At 40.3% G+C, this 24,666-nt stretch overlaps 1 protein-coding gene across 1 annotated transcript in view; it reads left to right on the forward strand.

The window, feature by feature from the left end:
• stpg2 (sperm-tail PG-rich repeat containing 2) overlaps window positions 1-24,666 on the forward strand; it is a gene marked incomplete at its 5' end in the record, with an annotated part of 44,570 nt that overhangs the window by 1,657 nt on the left and 18,247 nt on the right. The window contains 10 exon segments of the mRNA XM_084025703.1: window positions 2,412-2,429; window positions 2,431-2,479; window positions 2,482-2,515; window positions 3,415-3,526; window positions 6,949-7,056; window positions 12,855-13,014; window positions 15,770-15,801; window positions 15,805-15,927; window positions 16,049-16,106; window positions 16,109-16,134. Of these exon segments, the coding sequence (XP_083881829.1) occupies window positions 2,412-2,429; window positions 2,431-2,479; window positions 2,482-2,515; window positions 3,415-3,526; window positions 6,949-7,056; window positions 12,855-13,014; window positions 15,770-15,801; window positions 15,805-15,927; window positions 16,049-16,106; window positions 16,109-16,134 (720 nt within the window).

Below are 24,666 nucleotides of genomic sequence, written 5' to 3' on the forward strand. Positions count from 1 at the left end.
TCCTTGAGTGTTGGCCGAGTTTGTGTCAACCCACCGGCGCGGGCACGGAGGCATACTGTGATTTAGGGCTACCAGAAGTGCATCCATCCTCGGCTCTTTTTTTTTCCTGTCTCAACTTCTGTTGCTCTCCCTTTGAAAGTTCAACCCCTATCTCCGTCTGTCTTCCTCCCTCTGCCTCTTCCATCTGACACACTCTTTTCTTTAAACCCAACACTTCCCCCCGCCCCGTGCCCCGACTGAGTTCAAACGATAGAACACGTCGACGTCTGAGGACGTAACTTCAAAGTAGCCGGGGCCAACCTTTGAATGATAAGACATTAGACAGAAATCAAAAGAGCATTGCTTTGTTTTGTAGCTTTGTTTTCTGTGCGAATGTTGTTGAGAGAATCAAACGCTTCTTAATCGGTTTCATCCACTGACCCTAAACTTATGGTTCACGTCCGTATTGACTGAATAATTACTTCACTGCATCGACTGATACTTACTCCCTTGTACTCCGAATTAGAGATGGAATAAAATGCTTGAGTAGTTATTGGTTGATACATTGGTGTAGGCATATATTGTGGCAAAAAAAATGACAAAAATACACAATAATGTAAAATGCTTTTAGGGTAATTCAGAAACAGTAGATATATTTTGTTTGTTCTGACTGTGTAGTTTTATATTTATCAGATTATCATAAAATAGATGGTGATATGGAGCACAGACATTGTTTGCATACAGGAGACAGAGTCACCCGAATCAGTTTAGAAAGCTGTGCTCAACATGTCACCTGATGGTTAGGATTCAGGTAAAGTCAGTTATTTAGTGTGGTTTTTTTTACAAGGCTGAATAATACTTTTCATTGTCAAGTATTAGTCTATTAGTATTATCTACACAGACATGAAGATGTGAGACGGAAACTAAAACCTGCTTGTGTCTGGACATCAAAAGCAAGATTGTGCTCTAAAGAGAACTGTAATGAGATTCAAACCCATGCTGTGTTGTGTGCATGTTTGGAGAAAACACACCAACAATGTCGGCCTGCGGGATCTGGCCCACACACGACCACACTGACAAAAATGTATTCTCATTTAAATAGTAAAAAAGCCTGCCATTCCATTTTATTTAGCTTGAATGAATATGTTTTTACCCACTTGCTGTGTTTTTGTTTTGATTTTAAAAGCTCTCCTTGTCAGAAATAGGCAATTTGTGCCTCTGAACTCAGTGCCAGCTGCGATGCCATCACGGTGCTTGTACGTGTCTGCATGAGATGCAGAGCAGTTCTGTTTTTTCCTTTTTAACTCTAAGCGTTTGAACATCCGTGTTTCCTATCTCCCTCCCTCAAAACTGGATTGGAAGATCACAGGGGACAAAACCTCATATCTCGCCCGCCAGTCACTGTTGAAGTTGAGATAAGGAGACAGGCACCACATGGAGTTAAAAACTTTTTCAGACTCCCTGCCAATCCTCACATAACCTGCCTCAATGAATGCAACGAGACAGCTAGGTCAATGAAAAGTTAGAAAAGAAAGGGTAGAATTTTGGATGCTTTCAATTCTTTTTATTCAGTTAGGGAAGCTTTTAATGTTTAATTTAATGTGTTTTCATTTTTGATGGACAAGCAGCAGACTTCTGTCAGTGTCAGTAATGTGAATTGAAGTAAATTGGTATAATTGAGAATTTTATAGTAAGGTCTGGCCTTTTAAAATTCCAAACCTCCCACAGTTAAAAACTCTATCAAGAGGCTTCCTTCATTTATCTTAATTACATTAAATCATGTTTAATTTTTACCCCCCCCGTTGTGATTTGTCCAACAATCTGGATAAATCCCTGCAAACCTAATGGGAGCTTTACTTTGTGTTTAGCACTAATTAGCAAACAGTAGCATGCCAGAACACTAAACTAAGATGAATTGGGACTCAAAATTTTGGTACTCTCATTTTGCAGCACCCTTCCAAGATATTTTTTTGAGAAAATCTCACACATAGTATCTCTGAAACGTGTTTGGTGACACCTGGCCAGCTAATTTTCAGACAGACCTTTTCTCAGTAGTTAAGCTGCCGAGTGGACCGGTCCTATCTGAAAGGCCGGAGGCAGAGGAAGCAGGTTGTAAAACTCGGAGAGATAAGAAGGGACGGAGGGTCTCTCATCGATCTCTGACATACTCTGGCATTTGACTGAACTTTACATTTCATTCAACCCCAACTTCATGAGCCCTGGCTGGAAGAGAAACCAGATAAGTGCGAATGTGTCTATTCTATTTTCTCCTTCTTTGTTCATCCAATTATCCTCTGGTTATCTCGTCCCCCCCACCACATACAATCTTTGTTTTTCTCATTGTTTCTCTGTGACCAATCCTTTCTTTCATCCACTGTTCACCTACTTTCTCTGGGTGTCTGTGTGGTCACTCTTGTTCTCTCTTTCTGTAGTCAGAGAAGAAGTATAGAAGGAGTTCACTTTGGCAGCATGACAGGGAAGAGAGATGAGGTGACAGTGGAGAAGGGACGGGTCCAGGACAATATTACCCTGAGATGTAAGTGTTAACATGAGGCATAATTAAATGAGAATTTAGTATCAGTCACATGTGATCAACAATGAAGATCATATCATAACAGAAGCCTGGTAACACTTTAAAAAATAGTTTTACATTTTGTAAAATTCACTTGTTTGCTTTTTTCTAGAAATAGCTGAACTTGCCTTCGGAACTTCACTAACCAAACAAGCAGGTAGCATAATCTGTGATTCTGAGATATTGAGAGTTAGACCTTCACCAACTCACATTTTGAATCCTGCATAAAGGTTGGCTACATTAGATTCTCCAGTGCATCTAATGGGCTTTTGACCTCGTTCAGAGATGTGTGCTGAATGGAGATTGACTTTCCACATATAAGTCAAATATTGCTTTGAGCGTACAGCCAGGACGTTATGGTTGACATTTTTCACAGAGCATTTCTATTGGTGAGGGAGAATAGGCCTTACTAAGCACTTCTGCATTGCTGGGCACACATCCAGCTCAGCTATATGCATGAAGGAATCAACTTAGTCAGAGAAGGGAAAGGGAACATTTGAGCAATTATACTGTAAACATATACATACAATAGGGAGACATTTGTGTCATATCTGTGATTGTAAACTCCGACAGTGTTGTTGTGTCAGTCTGTTTCTTGTCTTTTCTCCTCCTCATTCCTTTTCTAGTCATTCATTATATCTCCCATTTGTCTTTGCTTTGTTAACTCTCCTTTTCCATTACACCTGCTTTTCTCCTCTCATGTAATATATTGCATCTCTTCTTTACTCTTTACTTTTTTCTGTTTTGTATGTTTTTAAACAACACTTTTGTCCCTCTTTCTTTCTTTTGTTTTGTATTTCTTCTATTTGTTTGTCTGTTTCTTCTATTCTCAAAGACATTGTCATTGTCTCTGTTTGTTTCAGAAACCTAAAAATGAACTATGAGAATGTGAACCTTCAAAAGAAGCAGAAAGGCAGAACTGAGCTTATGATCCCTCGCTACCACAAACTGGCGCCCAAGCAAGAGGAAACAAAGGCGAGGATGTGATTGTGTTAGCGAGTATTTGTGTCCTTGCGGTGCCTTACGTGCTTAGATAAATGAGAAGTGTAAGAGATAAAAGCTATAGAGGACTGAGACGAATATCTGACATTGTCCTTTAAAGTTAGCACTGTAACTTGCTGTACAGTTGTCACAATGGCCACATTGTCAGATTTCTGGGCATAGTGCAACAAGCTGTAAGCACAATATTGACATATTATTATTAAAGATGATATGATGGTAAGCAACTGTAGCGTTATCGCTTGTACCACGTATTAATGCTCATTTTCTTATAGCTGCACCCTTAGGATTGTTTTTTTGGGTCCTGTTTGTCATGCCATGTCTGTTTGAGGGTATCCCACATACAAATATTAAATGTACACTTAATACTGATTCTCAAACTGTGGGGGTGGGTTTGGGAGAGGGCGCTCAGGTATTAACAAGTTCTGTTTATTTTAGAATAGTACATTAAGTAGTTGTAATCGCACTAATATTCAATTTCGAAGTGAATTCTTAAGGAGACATCATTTTAATTTGGCAGTTATACAGCTTGTCCTTTTTCTTCCCTGCACTTTGCTTCGGATACATGAACACAATAGGATTTGAAAACTTGATTGAGGATGAGTCATGATAACTGAAGATACAGAGTGATTTACAGTGAGAATTTATTCAAGCTAAGTAGTATTTATTCTTGATTGATAAAGGTTCAGTCGATCAAAGAGGAGAACGATTCAATCCCTCCTTCCTGTCTTATTGTAATTCATCAGGTTATCTGTTCACCCATGGAGGGCAGTAGAACATAAGATTTAATCACAGGCTGGCAACCACACACAGGAATACACATCGATACACCGGAGCCGGTTGAGTGGAGGGGAGTTAGTCACCTGTGTATGAACTTGAGTCTACTGGCAGACTAATGCTTTGTGATGCTTTATTTCTCCGGTCGGTAGGGTAGAGTGGGGTGAGGCAGAGTCTGAAAAACTGCATTTGTGAGAGAGGTGAACGTATCCCTTCTGTCAAACACTTGCACCTCCGCCATTCTCTCTTCTCGTCCTCTCTTTGAACATATCGCTCCGCTGCCTCTCCTCACTTTTAGATTTTAGTTTTATGTAATCATGCATAGTTCATAATACATGACATCTCAGTGCATTGCATTCTAGCTCTATAAATAAAATATATGGCTACTAAAATCACTGAAATATTTTCTGACATACTATAAGTGATCCTGTGACTTTGAATCAACAACTTCTGTATTGTATGTTTGGCCCCTGCTGTATTTGGACCCCCTACAGTGATGGTTGCACCTCCATACGTCATCATTAGTGCCTGACACCTCAACTCACATGTACTCCCACGCACACATACACTGGCCAGATGGATCATTACCCACAGTGGGGACGCTCAGGACGAACACCTTTATTTCTAGGGATCAGCAGACAGTCTGCCTCTAATGGTTTGGGGCTGCTGGTGTCCCATAGTTTATGAGTCTGTTTGTAGGAATCCCCCATTAAATTGGCATTCTGACATGGCAAGGGCAACGACTGAGCAAACCACTCTAACAAACCATTATTGCATGTATCCCTGCAATCAAAAGCAAAGGTTGAATGTTTGTCTCCGAGGATGTCTGGCACGGAATTAAAAATAATCAAAACAATTGGCCTTGCGCTCTGTGTCATTAGTCCTAAAGGCCTTTTCACATCCGGAATGAAATGGAAAAAACAGAATATTTGTTGATGTTTTTATATGTTCAAGCCTTTCAAACCAAGGACAAACATTTGAGTTCTGTGCATGCCATCGAAAATAAAAGGTTTGCACCATGATGTAATATTTGTTATCATCGTTCTTTTTAATATAATAAGCCCACACACAGCTCGAGGAACTGGAGATTTCTATACGAGTCTCCTTACTGAAAATCTGCAATACGGTATAGAAACGTTACAGTGTGGTGACATTTCCTATGGATGGCGCCAAGGAAGTGTGTTATTGTGACAACTGTAAATGCTGAGCTTCTTTGCACTGGCTTTCATCATTCATGACTTGACTGAATCATATATCTGTGCATGTATTATATATATGTATATATATATTATGTATGTGTTTATTATATGTGATACGTGGTCTTTAATACAAGGCTTAATGGTCAGTTTATAATGGTCACTTTACCTCCAGGGCTCCATGGATTTCTCACAGAAAGACATAATTATACGAACAACAACAAGAACAATAATAATGTATCTCACGCTATCACTTCTCCTATATGGCCAGGTTTTATAGTATACCATTTACAGCGGCTACATATAATTTCTGACGCATATAACATCCATGTCAAAACATAAACGAAAGTACTTGTAAATGAATGGTTCTCTCTCTATACGTTACCTTGACAACAATGTATGTTTAGGCTCCTCACTATCAAGTTCAATTGCTATACTTCCAAAGATGTTATCTTTGTGTTTGTTGTCTTCCTTTGTTTGTTGAAGAGGACACTATTTAGCAAGACTAAATAGATTAGCCGATCAATGAGTCTAATGTGTGATGTTATGAACAGTATCATGTCTATAACCAATCCAAGAAAATCTATTGATCATGTGGCAAAATAAGGTTTCAGATTTGGTGTGGATAGGCTCTCAATTTGTTAATTAACATGCAATCTAAGAAAATCATTTTCTCAACTGTGTGCATACTGTATGTGACATTTCATGTTCTGAAAATCACTACTGGTCCCCCTCCAGATTTAGGTCTAACAGCTAACAAGCGCCACAGAATCCATGGTGATTTCCTGCAGACCTAGTTAAACCAGACCTGGCCCAGCACCCTTGTTGGTTTACCACAAAGGCTAAAGTCCTGTTTTTGCACGAGAGAATGTGCAGATGTTTGTGAATGTGTGTGCTTCTGTCAGCATCTCTGTGAGTGTGAGTTCTGGTGTTGGTAGCTGGTTTGCTAGTCACAGTAATTACTGTAACACAGTCGTCTTAATTTGCTTGTCTGGTATGTCTATGAAAAGAGCAAACGTGCACACACGTTTAGATTTGCTTCCAGTTTCTGTCTTCTTTTGAAACATGAATGACTTAATTGCAGAGCAGAGAAAGAAACAGCTTTCTCTTCACACTTGGCTCTGGGTTTTCACAAGTTGCTCACTCGTCTGGCATTGCTTCATTCTTCTCTGCTGTGTCTTTCATTTGGTTTATCTTCATAATAGTCTTTACTCCCTCTCGGTGCCCTTCATTTACCTTAGAAACGGAAAGAAATCAAAGTAGTACTGTTGTCCCTTTTTCCTCTCAGTGTCTCTCTCGCTTCCTCATGCTCTCTCCTTATCTTCTAATGGACACAGCTACATGAAAAGTGATATTACCAAAGCTCTTAACTACAAATATGACCTTGTACTTATTGTGCATTTCTTGCTTTCTGCTTTGCATCAGAGAGTTCCTGGTCCAGGCCAGGACCACGTCAGAAGTCAGTTTGAGAAGCCTGTGATGTCCAGTGGTAACCTTCCGAAGGTCACATGCCCCTTCCTCTCTCAGACTGAGGTACGACCAAACAGAACAACATATAGCGGGTTCTTCCTCAAGCCACTTCCAAGACCAAGCCATGGTCTGTTTCAGTTTTGGTGTTTTTGCTTTCACCTTCCTATTGTATTGACATACTTTATAGGTAGTTTCAGACCAAATTACCCAGCTCCCACATTGTATAAGTAGCAAATGGTTCAAATGGTGTGGTCAGGCGCATTGTTGGTGCATTGCTGCCTTGAGGCAGCAGCAATTGTGCAACTGACCAACAACATGGCGCAGTATTTTCCTGCTATTTGAAAGTTGTTTTGTTTAGATAGTAAGATGCGTCTACATCGGTGCATCTCACAACAAGAACACGCTCTGCCTGTTTCACAAACGCAGACATGCACTCTTCCTCCTCCGTTAAATACAGTGTCAGCAGGTGACAAATCAAAATATAATGGAGTACTGTATAATGAAGTAAGCCTCTCAGGCATTCTGTATTGCTCTACTTGCAGCACACTCTCAGCTCTCACCACCAGCTATAGAGACACCCCGCGGCGGACGCAGACTAATGTCATCAGCAGCACATTTCCCCCGTCACACACTCTCGGCAGCTTCCTCTATCCATGTTTTTTTCTGATGAAATGTGTCATACATGTTGTTTTAAACAGCGTTGTTTTGGCTGATTTCTCTGTGCATTACGCAGCACCTCAGTGGCCGGCTGCAAGTGTATGTGTAATGCAGGCCCCGGAGGACATGTTTATCATATTTAATATTTACTATAATATAATGAACAAATAAGCTCATTTTGAAGAGCATTGTACCCCAATGACCCCCGTGGTGCCGACACCAGTTAAATAGATTATTGGTGCAATTACTCATACCATATTCAGTAAAATGGAGTTGTTGATGGGGTGACTGGGAGGCGGCCGAGACAGAGGGTCCACTGACCAATAACTCCAAGGTCCAAAAGGCAAAATGTATTGAAAAAGTGGAGATCAGACATACTCATTGGAGATTTGGCCCGGTTGCCAGTCAGTCAAGTAGTTTGAAAACCACAACGACTTCAAGACTCCTAATTACAAGACAGCATGTTGTGTTGTGTAAAACAGAGCAGCGATCTGACGACTTCAGAGTCGTGTGGTGGGAATTTGGCTTTAGCAAACAGTTGACTATTTACAACAGATTAGGATTCATTGGGTGTTGTGTTTCTGGTTACCGGACAAATGTAAATCCAATAGTTAAAAGACAGTTGGGTGGTGATTTTGGTGAAATCATGACACCAGAACAAATAGTTGTAAAACACTTGGAAACTTGGACACTTCTGAGGAAATCTTTGCGGTTGGCTGATAATTCTTTGTAGGTTTGTTACTATGAGCGACACGTCACATTATCCATTGCCATTTAATCCAGTGTTAATAAGAATATTGTGCAGCTTTTAGAAACAGCAGTAGCTTGTACCGTCTGTAACAAGTGGCTTTGTAACCTCATGGCGCTCCTCATAGCTATGCTTAAAAGTAATTCAAAGTCTTAAGCTTGCATTTGCTGTAATATTTCAGATCAGACTTGATTCCGGGATGGAGATCATCATGCACAAATATTGATTTAAGATGAACAGATTTATATCCATAGATTTTGTCATATTACTATACATAATAGACAATACACAAGAAAACAATCGCACCATATTGAAAAGACATAATCTATGGGATTCAATTTACAATTTCTCAAGGGAGACTGGGTTTTAATATGGAAAATTTAAGATTAAGTTACAGATCCAAGACATTGAGCTGGGCTTTGCTTGTTTAATTGATGTGCTGAGAGTGGAGGGTTGCTTCAGATGAGGGTGAAGATGAGTTTATTAAGAGGCTCAGAGGAGCAGAGATGAAGGATGTGAAAATGTGTAGTTTTACGTTTCAGGAACGACTGAATTCCTCTGCGGCACTGCCCCACGGATTCACTCCTGTGAAAGTCTGACTGATGTTTTAATTACTACTCCAACACACACGCACAATGTAACGGTGCATGCTGCACACACACACAATGTAACGGTGCATGCTACACACACGCACAATGTAACGGTGCATGCTACACACACGCACAATGTAACGGTGCATGCTACACACACGCACACACAATTTCAGACATGTGAGAATCTCCTCTGTAGACAGACATAGACATGACAGACAGGTTTACAAGTACTGCAGACATGCATGCTACTCAGCACACACACACACACACACACACACACACACACTTGAATTACCTTAATGAGGTCTGAAATATAAAACATCTTGGTAGTTTCCTGGTGTAAACAACTGATGCAAGATTCTTGGGTTCATTTGATCTCTCTGCGTGCGTGTGTTTGTGTGTGTGCGCGCTTGTGTGTGTGTGTGTGTGTGTGTCATGGTTTGCTCTGACCTAATTTCCCTGGCCACATGTTGTGTTAGTGCGTCGACCCTCTGATGTCGTCACTGACACCCAGGAACTCTGTGAGTGAGTGTGTGTGTGTGTGTGTGTGTGTGTGTGTGCGCGCGTGTGTGTGTGTGTGTGTGTGTGTGCGTGCACACGTGACACAAGTCATCTCCCATGCAGAACTAAGAACGACAGTTTTCTTAGATCTTCGTCTCCACGTGAGTCCAGCTCCATCTGACACTGACACCCTGCAGCCGGATGGGGAGGAAACGAGGGAAGGAGGGAGTAAAGGAAGGAGGGAGGGAGGGGAAGATAAGAGGAACAGCTGGAATCTTCCAGCTCTTGCGTCTCTCTCTCTCCTCTCTTTGACTTGACAATTTCCTAATACTAGTGCAATGCCTGTTTATTCGGGATGGGCCAATTGCTTGGCCTCCAGTGTAACTACTTGCAGCTTTCTTGAGAACTGTTCATCAGAACAACTTCACATTTGACACTCTTTGGTTCCTTAGCAATACACTCATCATTGAAATGCAGGTCCATTACCAGGACATATAGTTCTCCTTGCACTGCTGGAGTATTATCATCATTTTGGTGCAAAAACTCACACGGACATCGATGGAGAGCGAGCTGAGCTCAGCATGGTGGTGTAACATTTAAAAGGGGTCCCTCCTCAAAATGCTACACAGTGTACATAATGGACCACTAAACGCACTCCACACTGCACTTCCTTGGGTCTTCAGCAAGACACCCACCAAGTGTGAAGTGGACTGGGTTAATGGTTGTGGAGAAAATCATAGGACAGACATAAAGACAGAGACTCCTTCCATTTAGTTAGATAAAAGCATCAACCACACACTTTTGAAAACATGCCTTTTCCTCGATTCTCCTTGCCCTTGCTCCCACTACTCTTGTCCATTTTTGTTCTCTCCTTTCTACATCTTCATAGCTCTCATTCTATTACTTCTTTTATCTTGCTATTTTTTAAGGTTCCAACCTCCTTTTGTTTTGCTTATTTAATTCCTCCCCTCTATTCCTGTATCCATTTCCTTCTTCTTAATACTCATTATGGTCAATATTTAAGGGATAGGAATTGGTATTAATCATTTTCAAACGATACCCAGCAAAGCAAATAAAGTCAAACACGGGTCAGGCAAAAACTGGCCAAAATCCAACATCACAGGGAAGGCAAACACTAGAGAAAATGCTGGACACTTAGACAAAAGTACTAATACGAACTAGCAACAGGGAACAGACTTCACATGGTTTATACACAGGGAGCGAGGGCTGGTGAGACGCAGGTGAAGCTAATTAGGGACAGGGCAGACAGTAGACGGTAGTAGTAAAACACACAGGGACAGGAGGAGGAACATCTGAGACCGGAGGAGATGGAACAACGGGAAACTTAAACTTAGACATAGACGTTCTATCCGGGGCGGATTGTGTCTGCATCGAGGGTCTTGCACTGATCTACCTTCAAAGTAGGGAGGTCTAGTCTTCCTAAAATAAAAGATTCCTGTTGCTTAATGTAACAAGCCCAACGTTTCCAAATACTGTGAACAATTCAAATTTGCCCCTCTTTGAAAGTATCAGATTGTGTTTTAGCTGTGAGACTAGCCTTTAATTGTTGTAGAGAGAAAGTTTCAGCTTTCCTTCGGCCCCTTCCACATTTTTCTCCAAGTCTGCAAGCTTTTCTCAGGTTCTGTTTTTTTCTTATGAGATGAAAACTGAATTATATGTCCCCTTATGAATGCTTTAAGTGCTTCCAAGTTGTACCTGCTAGGGCAGAAGCAACATTTGTTTCACTGGAAAGATCAATCTGAGTTTTGCACATGGCCTTCAAGGCATCATCTTGCAGGAGGGATGAATTCAATATCCATCTTGGTGATTCCTTTATTCTGTCAAATACTCCCATTTACATGACATTGTAAATCGGAGTGTTTCCTTAGAAATAAAAAAACAGTCAATCCTTGTAAAACCCAAGGCAGAGCATACTTTGTGAATTCTAAAATGTGGCGTCTAGTTTTACTGGAGGCACTTCTCTCAAATATTGCATCCATAACAATATTCATATCCCCAGCTCAAATAATTGGATAGCTGCCCATTTCAATACGTTTGCATTCAAGATTAGCATAGAGCACAGGAGCATCACCATTTGAAGCATATGTATTTGCTAATAATATTGTTTTCCCATGGACTTTAGCCAGAATAATTACGATCCTCCCGTCATCATCTTTAACTTCTTTTAGATGTTTAACTTCTAATTGCTTCTTCACTCATACCTTTACTTTGAATAGTTCCAGAGCTACACAATACATTGCCCCCCCAGTCTAAACTCACCATAACAGTGAAAAGGGGCATATTACACTACTTCTGTTGTTCCATCACATCGTGTCGTCATTAATTCACATTAACAGATGTTAAGACGTTCTGTCGCCGAGGTACCCACCGAGGTACCTAGCGTGGACAACATGACGCCTCTTAGCATTATTAACAAAAGTGTTCATTTGGCATCTCCTATCTCACTGTATGTGAAAAGCTAACGAAGCTCAGACACTAATTCCAAGAGGGAAGACATAATCCAAGCCAGTAGGGCAGCGTCGGATTGACAGATGGCCACAAACCCCGGCTTTGACTTTGAATGAACACAGTTTGTTTTGGCCTTGAAACTGCATGTCGTGTAGCTCCCGCTCCTCTTTTCTTCTAACATTCACTCCGTTTGAAACCCAAACACTTCTCCTCTCTCCATTTCCTCCCCAGCTGCACTGCCCATCTTTGCTTCTTCTTCTTTATGCTTCCTCATCTCTCCTTTTTGACTAAAAGCTCAATAACTCAACTGTGCATTACTAACACCGTTTTCATTACCCCACAACTAATTTTCCATAGGCTGCATCTTGTTTAAATGGAACGTGCAAATCAATGATTGGCATGTTTCCAAAAGAAGAAGGTTAAATTATATCGTTTGAATGTCATCTGAACTGACTGCTGCCAAGAAGGATTTTACACCAACGAGGAATTTGTCATGGTGACTAAAGTATTGAGGACAATAACAACAATAAACAAACAGTGACTGTAATATATATCGTATATATATACACAATATTAACAAACAATTGATCATCTTCTACCTCACAATTGAGCTTTCTAGTGTGAGTAATAAAAGCTTTGGTTTGCAGGTGTATTTGTCCAGGTTCTGTCTCTGCTTGCTACCTCTGACTGTGAGATGTCAGTATTTGTTCCTGTGGACATAGCAAATGTTCACAGTTGGGTTTGTTATGGTGTTCCAGGTTATAGAAATTAAACAAATAATTAAAAATGGTGTGCTGATCTCAGTTTTATCAATAGAAAGTGCTATTTTTATGACATTCTAGAATTTCAGTGTCTTATTCTAATATGTATCTCCCTTTATCTTCTTCCATTAGAGGTTTAGCCCTATGAAAGAAGCGGCACCACCTGTTGGTGCGTATAATGGCCGACGGTGTGCCCTGGAGCTGCTGAAGAAGACCACGGGAGTGATGAAAAGCCCATTTGGCATCACCGCAGTTCGCTTCAATCGGAACCACAAAACATGCTCCACACCAGGTCAGTGTGTGTGTGTGTGTGTGTGTGTGTGTGTGTGTGTGTGTGTGTGTGTGTGGTGTGTGTGGCAATCTCTGCTGCTTTCAGTTTGGATGCTGTTCAAAGTGATTTCCTCTTTGATACATGTAGTTACATTTCACAAATGCATTTTAGTTTTCCCTGTTAGAGAGATCAAGCGTTGTTAACAGAAAATGGTGCTTCTTTTTGCCCGGGCTGCACCGAATAGTTCAAAGCTTTGTTCATAACGTTGTCATTCAAATTATTATGAGCAATAACTAACATGACCATCCATGTCTCTCCACCATCCCGCTTTCTCTAACACACACATCAAGCAACATGGCACTCAGTGCTCGTCCTTGTAATAGTCTCTATATCATGAAATATTCTTCTTTTCAGTTCATATTTGTTGCCGTTTAGTCTTTCAAAAACACTTTCATTGTGGTAAAAAAACTGCTCCCCTCCTTCACACAAGAGGAATCCTGCATCTGTATTAACAGAGCGGTCTCTGCTGCAGTAATCTAATAAGACCATAAATTATATTAATATAACCATAATCAGACAAAACCATATTTTTTGCCATTTTTTCAGGGGGATGACATCATAAAATGTGAAGCCAGACATTTAAATCTTTATTCGAAAGCCTTAAGAGAAGCTTTGAACGTAAAAAGAAAAGAAAAAAAAGACATTCAGTGCAGCCTTAATTTGCATAGATTTCATACACATGAATAGATTTTCTTTAATGGATCTAACTGCTAGAGTTGATAACTGAGGCTTGTCTCTTGATATCCATTGGCAAATCATTGGCACTTGAGTGTCACCTTTATAATGTCTAAGGACAGTATTTGCATTTTTTATGGTTCCAAAGTCTGAATCCTGTTCTATTTCATTTCAAACAACCAATGTTCTTTTAAATTAACTTGGCGTGGCAATTATATTCAATCTAACAAGTCACTATTAAGAATAAGTACCACTTAGCAGCTTGTATTGACATTTTGAAATTAACTGAATGGGACTTCTCTTGTGGTTATTGTGTGTGTGTGTGTGTGTGTGTGTGTGTGTGTGTGTGCTTGTATCGTCCTTAGAGTGTGTTTTGTTAGGTATGAGTCATTTTCTACGCCTGCATTTAGCCTTTGAAGCCACAGATTGAAAGTCTTCAATAGGTTTAAATAATTTATGTTTCATAGTTGCCGCTCAGATTGGAGCTCAGAATACTATACAATAATATAATATAAAACCAAAATGTGATGTGTATTTGTTTTATTGCTGAGGTTGTACTCTGTTGTTCTGGTTTTAGTACAAATATTTAGTTCATCATCGATATCTAACTTGAATTTTAGAACTTATTATTTTATTTTTAACTTTTATTTTTAACCAGACTAATTCTACTTGTCAAATTTATGATAAGGTTTGTGAGTGTTTTCTTAAGTTGTTGAGTTTGTTGAGAGAAAAAACGGCGATTCATTTTTCTGTGTTGTGAGCATTTTCTTTTCAAGCTGTTGCCAAAGCAGGCATTCACACATACAGACACGCTACTGTGCTGTTGAGGAGACAGCTATTATAATAGCAGTAACACATGAAATATCCATATGGAATTTGGTGTAGCGCAGGTGTAGCGCAGGCGTCATTTGCAGTGAAAGCCAAAACTACATACGCAGAATGCCAGAATTAAAGATACTATGCCAAAGTTACACCTACGCTACATGTGTCTAATGTCTTCGTCTTCCCTGTAAGTCCATGTAAATGACCAGGGGGGCTTATTTTAGTTCATCACCCACATACAGCCTAATTTGATCTCAAGTGGGTCCAACCAGTAAAACCATTGCCTAACAACCTATGAATAACTTCACTCTCTCTCTAGCAGTGTACAAGTACATTCTTAAATGTTCGCAATTAATGAACAATTCATTTACAAAACAGATGATGAACAGACTGAGACGTGTTATAAAAAAATAATTGTAATTTCAACAATATGTCTGTGTTTCCACATTATTAGTCTTCTACTCACTGTACTCGCTTTACTGCAAATCACATGTTCATTTGACTTTACAGATCAAAGTGGATACACAACACGTTTGTCACATGTATTTTGGGATTTTAATGTCCGACAGGTTATTTTACCTGAAGCTGCTCATCGTCCAGTTTCCACTTGTAAATCAAAGCAACACTCAGCAAGGTTCCTCGGCTTAACCACATGACTTGGGTGTGGTTTGACAGAGCATGGGTAATGTTCTGTCAAACCACAATGATTCAGCCATCTGGCTTGGATCAAGTTAATGGTTCAGACAACAAATTCCACAACATGATCCCTTCTTAACGACCTGCAACACAATGCTTCCTAATGCAAAATACAACGTCTCAAATGTTGCAACACTTGCCTTTTTCCCAATCATTGATGGTGAACCATCGCTGACAGCACGCACAGCCCGGTCCAACCCCAACCCGGTCCATCCCGACCCGGTCCAACCCCCACCCGGTCCACCCTCTTCACAAAAATGTTATGAAAAACTGGAATTAATGACTGCACTGCAAATTTCACACTTGTAAAAGAGAAGGATTGAACCCTTGGGTGGGCCAGTTCTGGTGTGGGCTGCGTGCCTGACACCCCTAGAAGTTCCAATAGAACTAATAGCATTGATGAAAAGTAAGCACTCCAAGGGGTTATTTGGACCAATTCATCTCAGGACAGTGGAAATTACTATATAAAAACATTCTCTACAGGAATACACACAGCAATCTCACCTTTCTGTATTCCATGCAGGTCCAGGGCCCTATAACGTGTTCGAGTATGGTTGAGCTCGGGAGAGTTTTAAAAAGGCAGAGAGAACCAGGAAAGGAGGCTTTGGCTCCACTGCTCAACGTAAATCCTTCTTCCTCAACAACGAATCGATAGAGGCTCCGAGTCCAGGACAGTATGAGGTAGGAAGATCCATCAATACTACAATACAGTCATTCATTTATTTTTTACATTCATTAGGCTGAAATGTCAAGGTCTATCGTTCATATCCTCATTGCAATGTGTGTGAGTGTTTGCGTTCAGACAGAAAAGAAGACAGGGGAACACTACAAAAAGCAGCACACGGCAGTTTTCAAATCATCCCAAAACGTCTGGCACTGCTGGCTAAAGTAAGTCTGTTTCCCTCCGTCTCCCAGCATCCCCTACAGTTGTCTTTGTCTTACATTTTCTTATCCTCGCACCAAGTTTCTGTTGCAAAGCCGTTAAAACCTACTTTACAGAGTTGACTAAGATGAAGTAAAACGGCATTATATGCCAAGTTTTTACTTTCACAAATGGGCCATCGCAGCGGTAGCATCTGACCCACTACGCCAAGGGTACTGTTTTCCAGCAATTAATTGTCTTTGACTGCTTCTTTTCTTCCGTTTCTCTTCCTCCTAATGCTCATTGATGCTGGTGAAAACAGGTCACAATTTGTGATAATTAGTTTCTTGTGCCTCTTTCCTTTGCAGTGATCTTTCCTGTTTCTCTATCTTTCCTGTTTCTCCATCATTTCATTAACTCATGTGAATATAAAGGTAATATTATATATTAAGAGACGGGACTCTTTCTACTAAACTTAATTTTGTTGTTTTTCAAAGAATTAACTTCCTTTTTTATCAATGATCAAACTTTTATTTTTATTACAGCACTAGTCTAGCATTACGTATACCATATTTGACATTAATGTCAACAAATAAATAATAGCACCAATGCTACATTTGAAAAGGTGACAAAGTTTTCTATGTGAAAGATGGACTTCCTTGCCCTGTGTGAGACAGGATGGTGTTTACCTGCATTTAAATAATGTGCTAATGAAGAAACTCAGAGAAGCAGCTGGACGTGAGGGTTAGCAGTTACTTACCGACTGTAGTATTGAAAAAATGTTCTCTGAGAAAATTATGTAAATTTCCCGCTAAAGTGTATACTACAGCGTTTTAATATTCCAGATACACAATTTGTGTTTTCAAGTACCCTTCTGGGTGCCAGCTGGTGTTTACTCTGATTAACTCTAAAGGTTAGAAGTGTTATCTAAATCTGGAGGCAAAGGTCTGCAGAGCTGATCTTAACGCTGCAAACTATTCTGTTCTCTAGAACGACAGTTTAAAGGCTAATTCGCCATTCATCACAGAGGGCAGAATATTGTAGGTGTACTATTCCACGTCACCGAGTTTAGTTTGTTATCTTGTAGCTTTCATTCATACCTTCCACTCATTTAGATGCTGCTGATATTATAACATTCCTCAAAGTAACATCACAGCAGATGGTTTCCTTCAGCAGTACATTAACATGCGCTCAAGAAACGAGGTAGGTTGGCACAATCGCCTATTAGAAACCAGGTTACATGCAAATCAGATTTCTCTTCTCCCCTACCACAATGATGGAAAACAGGTGTCTCGTTTACATGGCGTTCAAGCACAAAGGAGAATAATGCGGAAGGAGATTTCTCCCCTTTGTGTATTAATGTAAGTATTAATTGACCTTGAAATGGTGTCATCTATGAGGAATAAGTTTGTTTTCCAAATCAGAAAGTTATTTAAAACTAATTTAAAAAGCACATTTGTAAAAAAAAACAAGCAAAAAAAAGTTAAAAAACAGCCTTTCTTAGATCTCACCTTGGCCCAGTAGTTATCGGTCATCACAGGCAGAACACAGAGCCCTGCTGGTTTCCGATCAGGGAGTGATTTACACCTTGGACACCAAGCGAATGCAATTAAGTACCCGGTAGGACATAAAGCCAGCAGGACTCTGGGTACAGTGGAGCAGGATTAAGAACTAGTGCCCCTGCGGATGAGAAACAGTCTGAGAAATATACAGGTGAACATACCAAATACACCTGCATCAGTAAGTAAGCATACTAATATTATACATTAGACATCCATTAAATAGAAAATCCACTTGCCTACTTATGTAGTGAGGGCAGAGGTCAGGGTCTGCTTCATCTTGGGAAAGGATGGCCACTTAATTCCCTGTGCCACCCTGCTGTGCCCAGCAGAGTAGAAAAATAATGTCATTAAACCATGTGGATAGTATGGAATATCATTTTTATGAGTTGTGCTGTTTGCCTCAGGTCACAGCATGACATTTGTAACAGTTTCAGTTTTTACCATCACACTTTATACGGCTGTTTGCTCAAGCTTTGTCACCCACTTGTGTGTATTTATACGTTGACGGTATTGTTAGTGTTGCATTGTTCATGCATTAAGATAATGCAGATGACACATTTTGTGCATATCACAAATTCACTCGAGCAGGTGCGATGACACTCATTAGAAAACTGAGAGAGATCCATTGTTGATTGCGGCGCTGATCACCTCTGTAATTATCTCCCCTGCATATATCTGTCTGTGCCATTTTTCAAAAACAATGGCTCCGTGTAGTTTTTCTGTCACGCTGCAGTATGTTGTGCTGATGGATGATCTGGCTCCCTGAGAATCCTTGGGGTGCTCGGAAAACCTGACAGCCATGCTACACACAGTCCACATAACGTCTGTGTTACCAATACAGTATGGATTTGGATGTCGAAGGTCTGCGAGTTCAAATGATCAGTGGTACATCCAGTGCTGGACACACGGGGTGATTAAATACGCAACAATGGCTTCAAGTTGGTTCTATTCCCAGTAGCAGCACCTCCAGCTTGGTTTTGTGTTCACACAAACATAATTGGCTGCAATGGCAGGTGGGGGAAGCTGGCGAGGTCAAGGGGAAAAAAAAAACCAACCCCAGCTGGTGGCAACATGTGACACAGAGGTAGCACATGTCGGTCTATAGCACCACTTGAGCAAACAGCTTGGGTTAGCTGTGACAAGCACTATTGTGGACAGGGTTTGGACTTTCTAAATTGGGAGAAAATGCAAACAAAAGCTTATTTAACAGTTCTTTAGATACACAATATTACCTCCATATTTCCATCCCTTTTTTGGTCCTGGGTAGTACCTCTGAGTGCTCCGTGGAGAAGATCTAAAGCCACTTGTAATGGCTCCACACAGAGCCTCCTTTATGACCAGTTAATGAAAAATCACCCGGGGATGTCTTAGCTGTAACAGTTAGCCACATGCCGCGCTGCAGCCTAGGCTGTATCCCTGGTAACGGCCCCCCACTGGGACGGATATTAAAAGTGTCTAATTAGGAAACGATCACGATCATGGGAAGGGATTAAGATAAGAAAGTAAAAAGGGGATAAAAAAGAATACAGACAGAAAGTATGTCTTCCTTATCTGTTTCATGTTTGGAAGTTTTATGTCTTCTGTACTTTGACTTAAAAGCTTCATCTCGCAGAGGTCGACATTTTGTCGGGGAAATTATTCACACTGCATGGCTTTTGAAATCAAAATTATGAAAGGAGGACCATGTCTGTCCTTTGAAATGATAGAAGCTGTCTTGGGCTTTAAACACAACAGGGAGACCTATTCTCTGACATCCAATCATTTTTACAGTCTTTCCCCTGTCTTCGTTATTTGCTGGTCTGCTTGTTATCTTTTGTTTCTTAGTATTTGTTTTGATTTGAGTCCAGTTAATTTAGTTGCAGTTCATCGTTATTCTTTCTATGCACAGATCTGTCTTTTCTTAACAGCAGTTAAATGCATTTTGAATAACATACATGGCACAATTTATTTGAGTGGATTTTTCTTATCTTGTGGTTTATAGCAAAGGGTCCTCCCATACATCTAAATCAAACACATCTCAACTAGGTCAAATATTTGAAGATATGTGTGGTCTGTACTTTAACTGCAGGTCTGGATCTGATAGGAGTTGATTCCCTGTCTGTGGAGAAGAAAGGACATGTTGAGAAATTACAGATCTGCAAGAAGAGATGATTATGAGTAGAGCATATCTTAGTTTGAGTTTCTCTCACATCTAATCCAGTGTTTCCAATGTTATTTCTTCTGATTCCCATCTTCCCCTATTGTTCTATTCTCTCCTCCTCCTTCCCCAATTCCTTATTCCCTCCTGTCCATCTCCTGCCTTCATTTCCTTCCTTCTGGGCAACCCTTCCTGATAATGACCTCTATGTTGCTGAGGTCGTGGGATACCCTCAGGCAGCGCTTGGGGAGAATAAGTGTGGAATTTAATTTGGAGCTATGTTTTACCCCGAGGCAGTGGAATTCCTCTCCTATAGATCAGTGAAATATTGCCCTGTCCCTTGAAGCAACGGGGGGGAGGTTTGACATGGCGTTTTGTCCGTCACTCGGTTCTTATGTGTCTGCCTCTGTCGATTTGTTTCTGTTGACGTCAATGAAGTTGAGATTAATAGAGGTCTTGATGGACATTATTGTTCTACTGAGTAGGAGTGAGGGATTGTCAATGACAAGGGCATTGGTTCAATAATAAGGTGTTAACAATAGCTTCATGCGAAGAGCACTTTCACTCATAAGTGTGCTATTAGTGCTAAATTTGCACTGTAATCCATCAACTGTTGGATAGTCTTGGATCATTTGGTTTAACGAGATTATCCATGAGTTGAACATGTAAAGAAAAGAAAGTTGAGTACAGAATATGTAGAAATTTAAAGTGATCTCTAAGACTTTTACACCACTAACACATTTAACTAAATCCGTCAGAGGATTTCCTTCATGGTTTCTTACTGTTATTGCTCAACTAAAATTGGCTTCAAACCTTCTGATTTCATGCTTTATGTTTGAAAAAGAAATACAAAGCTTAGTTCTGATTTTTTGCAAGTTTTCATATTGGTTTAATATTTTAGAAATATCCCATATAACCCCCACTAACATCAGTAGATAAAATTCATTTCACTTTTATTATGATACAAAGCAAAATATTTGACAACATAAGGTCCTTGGTCGAGCAAGTCTGTTGGTTCTATTGAATTGATGTAACCAAGCAATTATGTCTCTGCCAGTCAAAAAAAAATCAGTTTATAATATCTGTTAGGCTGACAATGAAGAACACTGTAATACTCCTTCCTCAGCGAGCCTCTGGCTTGATGGAATCAGAGAGATAATATTAATAGATGGCTTTTATTACATGTATCACTGACGGTGATTGCAGGCGGGAATCATAATATTAAACTTGTGAGAAAATAATAACGAAAACAAATAGAAAAAGGAGGCACTTTACACATCCTTCACTTGGCTCTCACTGTTGCTGTTGGAAGTAATACACTGACTTCCAATGACATGGCAACAAAAATAGTTTCTTTTTATAGTTACTTATTAGAAACTTGCTTATACTTTTTAATTTTGCACAATTGTTGCCAGGATTGACAGGTAACACGGTGCCAGAAGTACAGCAATAGTGACAAAAAAAAGCTGTGAATGCAACATGTGACTGGGTCAGGTGTTGCTGTATGTGAAGTAGCTCTATATGTACTATAGTTTCTATACATGTGCACCTCCTCAAACATGCTATGTGGATACCAGACTGCTGTGATTGTCTCCTCTCTTTCTCCGGTACGAGTTGTCTTCATAAACGTCGTATACAACATAAAATCCTATTCAGTAGCTGTTCTATTGTATTTCCAGTCCAGCGACACAGACAGACATCATTCACAAGGCCTGACGCAGTCATGGAAAACCTCATTAATGTCAATTACAAGTGGAAAAACACCACATTGCTCTGGGAAACGGATACCACACACTATGGACTTGAGAAGGACGGAGAAAGGGAGGAGAGATGAAACTGAATGGAAGAAGCAGTGGGAGGGAATGAAGAAAAGACAAAGATGGTGAGGGACAGAGGGAGAGAGCTTCTGTGTAAAATATGTAATTATGTATCCTATTAGCTCTGGTTGAGATAATTAGTGTTTGCTAAACATAGATTTATCACACTGAAGGAAAGGATAGTGAGTCTGACGGGGGGATGACGGAATGGGCAAAAAAGAGGGATGTATGGAGAGAAACAATGGTTGACCCTGTACGGAAAAGCAAAATGGAAAGACAGAAGCAATGAAAAGAAGTGAGGCATTGCTGTCTGTGGCATAAAAAAAGAAAAGCCATATGAGTCAGACGGAGAGCATGACAGTTGCATGGACGTTAATGCCATGGGCAAGATATTCTTGAAGTATCTGGAACAGGAAAATATACTGCGACCCACGCTTTGTCACTTATTGACTTTTTGTCTCCGTGTTTCATTGCATTTTTATGATATATCCATGGACAGCTAATGGCGTGTCATGGTGCAGCCTCCATTTACGGGAGACAAGGGAGTCGGGTGATGAAAGAAAGGAACCAAAACAGGAAAATGGAGTTATGGATTTGATATGGATTTTACTGTCAGCTGTCAGGGTAATGATGATGATGGGAGTCCCTGTGAGAATTAGAGTGCTGCCACATACATAGTGCACATCCCGACTCACTCGAAACATGCCCGCAAATACATAGATGCACTTGTATTTATGCTATTATAGCCCAGAATGCATCTCATATGTTGAAGTGCCACAATTAAGTGGCCGAATGAGATGAAGTGCTTATTGATGCTTCCACCCCAAGGCTTCTAGCAGTGCCATGTATTTCATAGTATTTCCCTGAATTAGAAAAAGTGATGGATAGAAAGAACAGAGTAGTGGTGTTTCTGTCATATCCAGTAGCTTTATTGACGAGTCTTTCTGAAAAGATTTTACTCCCCTTTCGTTCTTTTTGTTTCTTCCTCACCCCTCTCTTCTGTTCCTCTGAGCTACAAACAAGATATAGAAGGAAATGCTGTTTTCCAATATGTGGATGAAGCCATGTGGCTTTTTTGTCAGTTGATTTACCTGATGTCTACCTGTCCCAGCTACTCACTTCTGCCTCAGCACCTGCCTTTAAACTCAAAGTGGAAACTGGATTTTGTTTCGTTTAACTTAGCTGTTTAGGATCATATTCAAGCCACACAATTAAAAGCATTGAGCTGCAAAGCTGCGTCTTATCCACTCACTTGGCATTAAGACAGAAAACAGCAGTGCATTAAAAAAGGATGTTTGAGAAACAAGTGTGAATTAGGAAGTAATGAGTCCCTTTTTGACTGTAGGAACTTTCCCCAGGGGACTATGAACCTTCTGAGGGACTTGCTTTGGGACCAAGGTCTAAATAAAGTTCCAGGGACATTTTATCTCCCAAAAGGCTCTGATCAGGAGGTAGTACTTTTAGAAAGTACAGGAACTTTCAGGGTGGGATTTGCAGGGATGACTGCACAGATTGGTCAAACACACAAAGTGCCACTGCTTCAACTCATGTACCGCCTCATTGATATATCAAGAATGTACTATAGTATCAATATTGGACAATTTAGGACAAGGGGTGAGCAGCTCTCATTCTCTCTCTCTCTTTGTTTGTAGCATTAAATGCAACGTTAAGCTTTTGCTGCTTTATTTCAAAAAGACAAGCGAAAAAAAGAGAGATCATGCAAGCGAGCGGAGAGAACAGAGACACCGCTGTGAATGAGAACATATTTTCCATTTACTGATTTGACTGATTTTCTGACACCTACATTCTAAAGCACAAATAAATTACAGCAACACTCAACAGATCATTGACCGTAGAGACAGATGCTCTCACTTTCATTTCACTGGTTACAGCGTGCAGCAGTAAATATTACGCAGCAGTAAAGGTCGCCGCAGTGAGACAAAACCTAGTTTGTTATGTTTTCTCAGATGGTGGACACACTGAGCTGCAGTCTGCAGATGGTGTTTACCCCTGTAACTACCAGCAGCCCTTGTCCCATGTCATGTTGCTTTTTCATTATTCAGGGGACAAATTGCCTAATCTTTGCAGGTCTGTAGACTACCATGTAAACACAGACGACAACGGGTTTTATTTCATGTGACTTCAATGAGTTCTTGGTCATTTTATCCTCCATTGCAATGATTGCAAGGTTATCAACAGCACAAATATTATACAAATATAAATGTAATATGCACTTTCATGTATGTGATTGTTCAACGCAATGCTTTTCTGGATAAAAATGGTTTGATTTGACAGAGGACTGGCCTCATTGAAATGTACGATGCGGTTACATTTCTGGTGTCTGTCAGAACACGGCCTATAAGTGTGTAAGTGTCGCTCAAATTTATTTGACCGCTGAACCGCTGCTGTGTTAATTTGCTCCCAACAGCCAATGTGCCAACTGTTTGTTAGCCGTGAGCTGTTAGAACCGCAGCTCTTTTTGTTATTTCCCTGCGGTCTCTCCTTCGGTGTCAGTTGTCTTCTGTACCTTTTATAAAGTAGATTCAATAAGCCCCGGACTAATTTGCGTCTAATTGTATCCATTGACTCTGTGTGCAATCTCTACAGCAGCCCTCTAAAATGTTCCTCATGTTCTTCACGTCCGACACAGCTTTTGAAGCGGAGGGTGAAGGCAATCAAACAAAATGCTCTTGATGTTAAAAACTTGAGACAAATGCTTGCAAGTCTCTGTGGTGTCCCGGCGTGTCAAAGCTGTCTCAACCCAGGTCTTTGGCTCCATGCGTCCAGTTGTTAGACACGAAAAAAAAAGAATCAGAAATGTCATGCAAATGAAAATCGATTAAAAGAGAAGCCTTGCAACGAGATGCGGCATACATAAAGTACATTATATTTAAATATTTAAACTCACCGTGGGTCTCCAGTCTCAGAATGAATTTCCCTTTCAAGGAAATAGAAGTGTTTGAAGTAAAAGCTGCAGGTCCAGTGCTTTAGCCTGATCTACTGTATGTCTCCCTTTTCCTTGTTGATGTATTATTTACAGAC

The sequence above is a fragment of the Eutrigla gurnardus genome (assembly GCF_963514095.1).
Source record: "Eutrigla gurnardus genome assembly, chromosome: 13".
Classification (NCBI taxonomy): Eukaryota; Metazoa; Chordata; class Actinopteri; order Perciformes; family Triglidae; genus Eutrigla; species Eutrigla gurnardus.